Source organism: Dendrobates tinctorius, unplaced genomic scaffold, assembly GCF_039654945.1.
Source record: "Dendrobates tinctorius isolate UK_male_01 unplaced genomic scaffold, ASM3965494v1 ptg000028l, whole genome shotgun sequence".
In the NCBI taxonomy this organism is placed as follows: domain Eukaryota; kingdom Metazoa; phylum Chordata; class Amphibia; order Anura; family Dendrobatidae; genus Dendrobates; species Dendrobates tinctorius.
In genome coordinates, this window is record NW_027361696.1 from 71735001 (window position 1) to 71746014 (window position 11014).

Consider the following 11014-nt stretch of genomic DNA (forward strand, 5'->3'; position numbering starts at 1 on the left):
AATAAACGGAGTGAAGTGGGCAACGGTTCCTTTCAACGGCCCGCTTTCCCCCAAACCAACAACAGGCGAGCATGCGGAGTATATCTCCCCGTAAACTTTCCTGCGACGACGGGGCATACCTGATTCTTCTGGGCGACTGTTCCTTTACGGTCCCAGTCTCCCCACACGGATACGAGGGCGAGCGCACGGACGGAGAAGATTTCAGAAGCTCTCTTTGGATGCCCTGAATCAGCCCCAGAGCGCTCTATCCCCCTGCCCATAGGGAGGATCGAGTGAGCAATACCCCTTTAAGAACTCCTCCAGCTCTGCTGCATCGCCTGGGAGGATGAGATACCTGCAGCTGGAAGGCCCCGGACAGCGTGGCCTGCCTGAGCACTGGAGTGGAGGTATGGGGTCGGGTACTGGTCCCCGGGAGAAGCGCTGACTTAGCGTCGGCACACTGGCTCCCCGTCGTGTCCCCCCACCTACCCGGAGCTCACCGCGGGTAGGCCCAGAGATTTAGTCCCCGGCTTTTACGCCTACTAGGCCACAATTTGCATAGCGCCGCCCACCGTTAGCGCCGTCACCAAGTCTTTGGCGCTTCTCGCTCTGTGCGAAAGGCGCACTGCTAGTCTTGGGGGCCATGTCTTTTACCTCTGCCTGATCTGGGACTGCTGCGAGGCGCGCACACTAACGGACAGCACCTGGTGACACTACAGGGCCACCGCTATTCCTTCTGGGGACACAGCATCAGGACCGTGGGTAAGCTGCATCTGCCCTCAGATTAAAGCTTAACCCCTTCTCTGGAAATTCCCTGCAGCTGCAGCCCAGGCTCCGCCTTTAACCCTTTCAGGGGCGCTATGTCTCAATCTAAGGAAGCTAAAAGGGCTACCAAGAAGCACACTGCGTTCTTTACTGCTTGTACCACTTGCAAGGCTGCCTTACCCTGTGCCCAGACTAATCCGTTTTGCATGGATTGCAACCCGGCTCATGCTCAAACGCCACCTGCCGCCGCTGCGACTGGTCTCCCTGCGTTTAGTCCCTCTGAGTGGGCTGCGTCCCTGTCACGGTCTGTGGAATCACTGACCAAGGCTATAGACTCCCTCTGGTAATCCTCTTTAAGTCAGAACACGTCTTTACCGCCCGAGCAGGGCTCTGGTGACGGCCGGGAACCGTCCACCAGCAGGGGCCGTACTCGTTCAAGGGATGGTCAGGTCTCTAGAAAAAGGACCCATGACGCGTCCCCTAGTCATGCTTGCGCTTCAGCATCGGCGAGTTCTGTCTCTCGCTCCCCCTCTCCTAATGTTCGCAGCGAACATGACTCTGAATTTGAGTCTGACACGTCAGTCCCTCAGATTCCCCCAAATGACCAAGAGTCGCTTGATTCTCTTCTCAGTCAACAAGATTCTGATGCTGGACAAGGAAAATATTTCCGCTCCAGAACACGTTATCTCCTTTAAGAAGACCAAACGTGGATGCAGGGTATTTGCCAGCCACCCGGAGCTTAAGGACATTGTCCAGAAACATAGGGACTGGCCACATAAACGGTTCACAGGGCAAAAGCCTATCCAGGCTAGATACCCCTTTGCTCCAGATCTAATGAGTCTTTTCTCCCAGTACGACGGTCGGTGGTGACCACCGTCGCAAGTCTTCTGGGCTGGGGTGTGGTTTTTTCGTCACCACACGGCACACGGTTGTTGGTCAATTCGGGAATCACGTTTCCCCATCAACATCTTGGAGATACGAGCGACCAGTTTAGCCCTACTGAGCTTTCTTCATCTTTTCGCAGGTCACCCCAGGGGAATACTCGGAGCAGGATGGCCATGCACAAATGAGTCGCATCCTCCATTGGGCCGAGACCAACCATTCGCCCATCTCAGCGATCCACATCCCGGGCGTAGAGAATTGGGCAGCTGATTTTCTCAGTCGCCAAGGTCTTGCCTCAGGAGAGTGGTCTCTTCATCTGGAAATCATTCAGCAGATTTGCCATCGCTGGGGGACTCCAGATGTGGATCTCATGGCCTCAAGACTAAACAACAAGGTTCCTCGATTCATTGCCCGATCCATGCGCCGTTGGAGCGAACGCCCTAGTTCTGCAGTGGAACCAGTTCCGGCTTCCGTACATTTTTCCCCCTCTTCCCTTGTTCCCGAGGGTCATCAAGAAAATCAGAGCAGAAGGAGTACCAGTGATCCTGGTCGCGCCAGATTGGCCGCACCAAGCATGGTTCGCAGAACTAGTACAACTGGTCACCAACGTTCCCTGACTACTTCCAGATCGCATGGATCTACTCTCTCTCAGCCCAATTTACCACCAGAACTCTGAGGCCCTGTCTTTGACGGCTTAGCCGTTGCATCCTGGTTTTTAGGACAGGCTGGTTTTTCTCACGACTTGATCTCCACCATGATTAATGCTAGTAAGCCCGTGTCCATGTGCATTTACCACCGCACTTAGAAAACCTTCTCGTGGCGCAAGGACCATAATCGATCCCCTCTGGTGTTTTCCATTCCTTCCATATTGGAATTGCTTCGATCCGGATTAAGGTCAGGCCTCGCGCTTAGCTCGCTAAAGGGCCAAATTTCAGCCTTGTCAGTTCTCTTCCAACGAAAAATTGCCAGCAAACTTCAGGTGAAGACGTTCATCCACGGAGTTTCCCATGTGGCGCCTCCCTATAGAAGGCCGTTGGAATCATGGGACCTTAACTTGGTTCTCGGCGCCTTACAGAACGCCCCTTTAGTACTACTGCAGGTTGTACCACTAACTGTTCTCTCTTGGACGGTGGTCTTTCTAGTGGCAGTTACGTCAATCAGACGAACCTCTGAATTGGCGGCCCTGTCCTGCCGTCCTCCGGTCCGGAATTCTCATCAGGACAAGGCAGTCTTAGGACATCTCCGTCTTTTCTGCCCAAAGTCGTGTGTTCCTTTTCATCTCAATGAGGAAATTGTTTTGCCTTCCTTTTGTCCTGCTCCAATCCATCGCATTGAGAAGGCTCTCCACACCCTGGATGTGGTTACGGCTCTTAGATGGCTCCCTTCCGCAAGTCAGATGCCCTATTCGTATTTCCAGAGGGACATAGGAATGGTCTAGCCGCTTCAAAAGCCACACTAGCCAGGTGTATTTGTTTTGCCTATTCAGGAATCCTATCGTGTCTGGGACACACCAGTCCCAGCAGGGATTAAGGCGCATTCTACCCGATCAGTGGGCGCCTCTTGGGCCATTCGGCACCAGGCGATGGCAGAACAGGTCTGCAAGGCTGTGACTTGGTCCAGTCTGCATACCTTTAAAAAACATTTACTGAATTCATTCTCAGGCCTCTGCGGATGCTGCTCTGGTAGATGCATCCTGCAATCGGCAGTACCACAGTGTTGAGTCAGTGGTACATGGGGTATTAGCAGTTGTATGCTCCCCACCCAGGGACTGCTTTAGGATGTCCCACGGTTTGTGTCCCCCAATGAGGCGTAGGAGAAATAGGGTTTTTTGTGTACTCACCGTAAAATCATTTTCTCCGAGCCAATCATTGGGGGACACACCACCGACCCTGATTAGCCTATTGGCTCACTGTAGCATTCCTAGTTTTTTTTGACAGAGTTATGGTTATTGATATTTGTTTAATGCTCCTACTGCATTTTCACCGAACTGGGGAATTCCCAGCCAGCAAGAGGGTGTATACTGCAGGGGAGGAGTTAACTTTTTTTCGGTGTTCACTTAGTGTCCTCCTAGTGGCAAGCAGCATAACACCCACGGTTTGTGTCCCCCAATGATTGGCTCGGACAAACAAAAATTAATTTAAAAAATTGTCTGTGTCTGACTGTGTACGGAGCATACCACATCTCCTGGGCAGGGGAGGAAGCAAAATACAATACTGACATTACAGCAGGGGATCACAGTGGATTCATTTTGTGAGGTAAAATATTTCACTAACTGTCTTTAAACAATATTTTACCTCACAAAATGTATCATCTGCTAGCTCCTGCTGTAATGTCAGTATTGTCTTTTGCTTCCTCCCATGCCCAGGAGCTGTAGTATGTTCTGTACACGGACAGACAGACAATTTTTAAAATGAACTTTCGTTCGTGGGAAAACCCCTTTTAAAAAGCAAATATATATACACACATACAATAAGAAGCGATCAAAAGAGTATACCTACCTCAAAATACTATCAATAAAACAATTACCTCACCTCGCACAAAAATAACCTGCAAATCATCTGTTCGATCTAAATACAAAGAAGCTTTTTGGTGCCTACCATGTAAAATCTTTTTCTTGTGATCTTCGTTACAAGTCTGGGAAAAAAAAGGAATTTTTTTCCGATATTTATTTAAAAAAAAAAAAATCACTGCTTAAATAAAACCAAATATATGCAAATTTGCTATAGTCGTAATCGGACTGACCTAAAGAATCATGCTGCCAGGTCATTTTTGTCTCCTGACGAATGCCTTGAAAACAACCCCACCCCTGCTAAAATGCAATACTGCATTTTTTTTTTTTCACCTTTTCATCCCACTTGAATTTTTTTCCCCCATGTTTTTCAGTACATTATTTTGTTAAAATGAATGAGCTTAGTCAAAACTACAGCTCGTCCTGCAAAAAAAAAAAGCCTCTATAGCTATTTTGACTGGATAATATATAAAACTTATGACTCAAGAAGAAAAAGAATGAAAGCACAAAAATGAAAACTCACGCGGGAGTTAAAGGGGATAATGAGCCTTTTATGAGTGCATGAATTTAGAGGAAAAGGTAAAAGATGTTCTCCGAGTGCTTCTTTAGGCATACAGTGTGTTTACTTTACTCTGACCGTTCAGTAAGGGTATGTAGAAATATGCAAGGCTCAATCAAACAATTTATCCTTTATTGGATAACATAATTAAAAACCTAAATATAGACATACAAAAGTCAGACATAGACTTCACATGGAGGTTCGCCTCGCACAGTGGCATGGAGTACATGTTGACTATCAAAAGAAAACACACCTGATGCGTTTCACCTCAAGCTGCATCAGGGGTTTTTCTTACATATTTTCCTATAATATTTATTAATCTGATCTTTATCTTTTACTCTACTACCCCAGGATCACCTGATGTTTCCCCGCATGTTGATGAAGCTGGTCAGCCTCCGCACCCTCAGCAGCGTGCACTCAGAGCAGGTGTTTGCCCTCCGACTTCAGGACAAGAAACTGCCGCCTCTACTTTCTGAGATCTGGGACGTTCACGAGTAGGGGTTAAAGGACAAGTGCATCCCAGAGGTCGGAGAACCTCCTTACTGCGCTGATCAATGGATGATACAGGCACTGCATATGGACCTGAATGCCAGACCTGCATCAGAGACCTTTCTGATGTCCCGACAGAAACTTTTCAAATAACCTTACGGAGGTTTTCTTGACCTGAATGTCTTGGGACTGACTGGACTATAAACAGCTTTATTTATAGCTGGCCGTATCAGTAGGAATGGATGCGTCTCTTTTTTTTGGGGCTTCTACCATTCTTGTCTTACCTGGGGCTGGTTTGGTTTAGGTAAACCTTAGATTGGTGACAAAGTTAGAAATGGGGTTTTTTAACTCCTTTTCTCTCCCCCCGGGATGATAACTTTTATAAAGTAACTCCCCTGCAAGACTCTCAGACTCTTCCCAGTCAGTCTTGTGCTTAGGTGTAAATGTACAGAGATACTTTTAGTTTTAGTCTTGTGAAGCAGTGACTGAGCCACTGGACTTCGCAGTAATCCTGCTGTTGTGGAACGTAGTATTTTCTTATACCAGAGGCGGCGAAACGTTGTGCTATGAGGTCCGCAGCCTCCTTAGTGCTATCATGGTAGTGAATCAGGTATCACTATGCTCGGTTTTTGCGAAGCTTCGTGGAACGGGATATCCCCCCATGCATAATTATCGTCCACCAGCTAGAAACTACTTAAGCCTTCCCTTCATCAGATATTGCACTTACATGGACTTTTTCGCCATCTTAGTTTGCACTTCAAAAATTTTTTTTTAATATATTTCTTTTTTGGGCACTTAAGCTGGATCAGAGTTGGGTTTATTATAGTTTGGACTATTACTTTGATGCAATGGGAAAAAAAATGTGCCCACTGCTATAGCCCAGAAAAAAAGAACATGTAATGGCATGTTCCTCTCTGCACTTGTTAAAAACAAGCAACTTTGCAATTTCCTCTTATTAAAAATAAGTATTTTTATAGGTCCTGGCCTAAGTTTCAGGCCACCTCAATAGCTGGTTTCCAATGCAAGAAGTGCAGCGCTTACAAGCTCTTTGCTATAGAACTTGTAAGTGCTGCTCCACCTCTGCTTGCAACAAGGCAGAGACCGGACAGTTCAGACCATACCGCTGGTCTGAACTATCAACTTTCAGGAGCACATCCTGGCCTACATTACTGGCCTCCTGTGTAGCTGGTTTCCGAGGCAAGAAGTGCAGCGCTTACAAGCTCTTTGCTTATAGATTTTGCAAGCGCTTTTTTTGCCTCTCTTCCTCTCAAGGAAGAGAGACCGTGCAATCTTCAGAAGCACATCGCTCCTCCTGCAAGCAGGAGGCAAGGGAACAGCATGCTCGTGAAGAGGATCACACCCATTTAAAGCAGCAGATTTTTTATCCACTACATTTCGACAATCAGACTTGAGTTTTAGCACCTAGAAGATGGGGGCTTGATGTAACCAGTCGCAATACAATAGCTTGTCCTTTACCCACAGACATTGAAATGCTAACATTAGTGTCTTCTGTATATATTCTGCTGCTTATATTAGAAGCCAGCGCCCTTAAAAATTAATATTAATTTTCCTGGCTGATACAGCTTTGGATTGAGCCTTCACCATAAGTAGGCTTAATTATGTCTTATTAATTACCTTGTTGGGTGAAATGACCCATAGACGGCCACAGAGTATGATGGGCATCGAATTCCAGGAAGACTAATTATCCCTGGAAGAAACGTCGCCCCGTCATCTACAGAAAATCATCCCATCTGCCATGTGAATCAAAAAATGTATTATTTTATGAAAGCACTACTGTAACGCAAAAGGTTTCCTGTTATTCAGATGTGATCAGATGCCATCCCTTTAAGTAACAGCACAAGGGTATAGCACCTGTCATTACTACTGACAAGTCTGATTATTACTTGCTCTCATTCCCTCATTAAATTACAAGGCTGGAGCATTTTATTTTTTTCACTTTTTATTGACATTCCTCTGTTATTCCTCCTGGAAATGAGTGGAAAAATTGATAACTTGGTCAGTAGGGTGCGTCCCGACACAGTCTGTGACTGGACCATATTGGACTGTGTATGGACACCCCGTGTTAACTGCACATGTTTCCCAGAGGAATGACAGAGGACTGATAGAATGCAACGTTTTAAGAAAACAATGGAGCTAAATTTATATTTTTTGAGAAATAAATGTTTGTACTTATAGGGGTATTCCCTATCTAATATGTAGTAGGTGTAATAATACCGTAATATTAGCAAATACCTCAAATTAGAAATGTATAGTTCTTCTGGTTAGCTATATCGCTTACCCCATGTGCAGGGCATTGCAGTAGATTAGGTAGTCATGGTTACGACCACACACATAGTTTACCCATGTGCAGGGCATTGAAGTAGCTAAGGTAGGCATTGTTACAACCACACACATAGTGACAGCTAGTTGTTAGTGGTCGTAATGATGGATACCTAATCTACTGCAATGCCCTGCACATGGGGTAAGTGACATGGCTAATCAGAAGAACTATGTTACCTTTTTAATTGGAGATATTTGTAAATATTATCATTCATTGCCCTTCCTACAGATTAGGATAGGATCTTGGAGATGGGAATACCTGTTTGTAAATTAAAAAGGGATTTTATTGGTTTAAGGACAAATAGCCCCTAAGGACTTTCCAAAATATCTACGCTGACTTTACAGAGATAGCCATTATATATTTGTATGTATATTATGATCTTCAGTCCCATCCCTCGTGGATGTCCACATTTCATTTTTTCATTATTAACGTTGGTTCACCATTGAAGCAAAATATGCAAAAACCTCCAGGGATACAAATGCTGCAATATTTAAAGGAGAAAAGCCTTGAAAACTGCAATGTGTGATTTGGTGTTACCGTAATACATGCCTGCTCACATACAGTATCTGGTTACTGCTGTACAAACTGTCCTAAAATCCCACTGTGCTTCCCAGGACCACCTTCATCATATTTTATTTATTACTAAGAAAAATCAAGGTTCTTTCCAAGTGTTAAAGGGATTTTTCTCATCTTCGTAAATTAGCATTGCAAGCAAGTTTGCAATTTACTGCTTCTTAAAATTTTCATTCGTTCTTGAGATATTAACACTTTTTTTCTTTTGTTTACAGCACGTTGCCTTGGAGACCGACCAAGTCTGTCTGAGCCTGTCTCCTAGGCAACGTGCTGTTACCAAAATAAAATTGATAGTATCTCAAGAACGGCTGCAAATTTTGATAAGCGGTAAATTGCAAAAGTGCTTGTTTTTTTTTTTTTTACACACTATCCGATAATATCCATCTATGAAGATGGGAATAACCACTTTAAAACTGCAGAAATGCTTTTTAGTGTCTCTATTACGCCTGCAATGTCCTTTTTGGAGAAGCAAGTTTGTCTCAATTGGGGGAGGTCAGGTTATTGTTGTAATGCCTGTGCTAAAATGCTTTTATTTTTTGGCCCTCTACGACCGGCCCCTGTGGGAAGCCTGATATATTTAGTTTAGTTTTTTTTTTCTTCTAGAAATACACCATGATGACATCCAAATTAACATTAGAAGGAAGCGCCATTACTGGTGACTTATTACATGTCACTTTTAATCATTCTAATTCTCATTTGATCTTTTTTTTTTTTCTTATTTGTTTTCTGAAGGGTGGCGCTATTCCATTGTGATAGCATCTATCTGATCTATCCATACAGAAAGAATTTAGTGATGCTTACTTCCGACACGTAAGGAATTGGATACAGGTTCCTGATACGCTCAGAATACCAGATTGACCCTTTTATCGGCTTTTTAACATAATTTTTGCTTTACGTCGGAGAACATGAGACATTGGTGGTTTCCCCTCTTAAATGGACTGTTCAAAATAAACCATGTTGAAATATATTACGTTTCCTTGCTTTGATGCCAGCAAAGTTTTCATGCTTCTTAAAGGGGTTGTATGCTCTGGACAATCCCTTTTTCTTAGAGTGTATTCTTATAAATTGTGTTTTTAGGCAGCTAGGAAATCTATTTTAGAAATGTCCACTTCTGCACAGTCACAGAAATTCATTGGAATGGTAGTTGAGCTGCAGTACCGGGAGTGGCCACTAAACGGGATATGGCACTGTCCGACACCTAGGTCTGTCGGTGACCAGATGGAACTGACAGTAAGTGTTCCATTGCCCTGCAGCACTCCTGCAGGGGCAATAAAGCATTACACCTTTATTATTATAATATGTTTTTTGCAGGACAAGTGGTACTTTTACCCAGCACCTTCCAGTTTACCATTCAATGTATTGAAAAAGGAGGGAAAAAAACCTAACTGCGGTGAAACTTGCTTTAAAAAACAAACGCATTTTCAGTTTTTGGGAGTTTGTTTTTACAGCATTCATTGTTTAGTAAAAAATACTAGTAAACATATTTCTCCACATCTGTAAGGTAAGAGATGCCAAACTGTCTATTTTCTTATTCTATGTGCTGAAAAAAAAATTGTCATTAATTTACAAGACTTGTATAGTTTTCATTTTTCAGTCGATGGAGCTGTATTAGGGCTTCTATGCTTTGCATGACGAGTTGACATTTTTATTGATACTATTTTGGGGTAGATATGACTGATAACTTTTTATTGCTTTTTTTTTTTTTTTTTGCACAGTTGTGACTGGAAAAAAACACTATTTTAATTATAGTTTTTTTTTCGAGGTTAATTTGCACGTGGAGATGCTAAACATGATTAAGTTTTATTTACTTTTTAGTTTAGCTTTTTTTTACTTTTTTGTGATGTCTAGTGGTCTTGAGCCTGCAGGTGTACTGTATGCTGCATTAACAAAATCACCGTCTCCTATTGGTATTTGCACACAATTGTCTTTTTCAGGCAAATTCCACTCTGATAACCTTCAAAAAATTAATGTGCATTTCTACGTAAAAAAGTGTTTGTTTTTTTTCTTTTAATTGTTCAATGCAGTTGAAAAATGATTAAAAAAAACTGCCAGTGGCCAAAAAAAAAAAAAAATTCAAAAAGCGCTCTGGTAATGACTCTCCCGGAAAAAAAAAAAGTCCCTGGAATTTCCTGAAGAGTCGTCATCTTGAAAAACACGACAGGTGTGCCCTCCTGAAATACTGTGTGCACATACCTATAAATGCCAACCACAGGCGGTCTTCATAAGAGCAACTAATTATACCAAACAGAATGATAATGGTTACTTTGTCTAAATCTACATATGAAGATGGTAATCAACAGAAACAGCTGTGTAGGAGGCTTAAAACTTGAACAGACAAATTCTGTCACAAAGGTGAGGTTGTGGAAGACAGTTTCCTGTCACAGGCCATACACCATGGCATGACTGAGAACAGCAACAAGACACAAGGTAGTTATACTGCGTCAGCAAGATCTCTCCCAGGCAAAAATTTCAAACCTGACTGGGGTTTTAAGGTGTCGTTCGGGTATTTTTTTGAAGCACCAAGAAATGGCCAACGTTGAAGGCCGTAGACGCAGTGGTGTACCAAAGAAACTTGGCACAGCAGATGATAGACGCAATTGCGCTTGCTTTTGAAATCAGAAGATGTCCAGCAGTGCCATCAGCTCAAAACTTCAAATATATTTGATTATAGTATTAAACGGGTTTAACAAAATCCACGTTTTATTTAGGAAGTGACAAATTTCATGAAGAACCTTTTATAGTTTGAGACTTGTTTTTGCTTTTTTGGTTCATCACTTTCCATTTTATTAAGGCAAGAGGATCCATCATCAGATTTAGAAAATTCAAACTGTATACAATGTAAAATAGACCTGATGAGGATAGTGTATTTATTCTGAAAATCAATGTCAGAATGGCTGCATAATCCATAATGTGGTAA

The 11014-nt window shown here is 43.3% G+C and overlaps 1 protein-coding gene across 2 annotated transcripts in view; it reads left to right on the top strand.

The window, feature by feature from the left end:
* LOC141085535 (oxysterols receptor LXR-beta-like) overlaps nucleotides 1-9064 on the top strand; it is a 73501-nt gene extending 64437 nt beyond the window's left edge. For both annotated transcript variants that reach the window (XM_073570965.1, XM_073570966.1), the window contains exon 10: nucleotides 5046-9064. In XM_073570965.1, coding sequence (XP_073427066.1) covers nucleotides 5046-5192 — 147 coding nt within the window. In that variant the 3' untranslated portion in view covers nucleotides 5193-9064. The remainder of the gene's footprint in view (nucleotides 1-5045) is intronic.
* Nucleotides 9065-11014: the final 1950 nt, after the last annotated feature.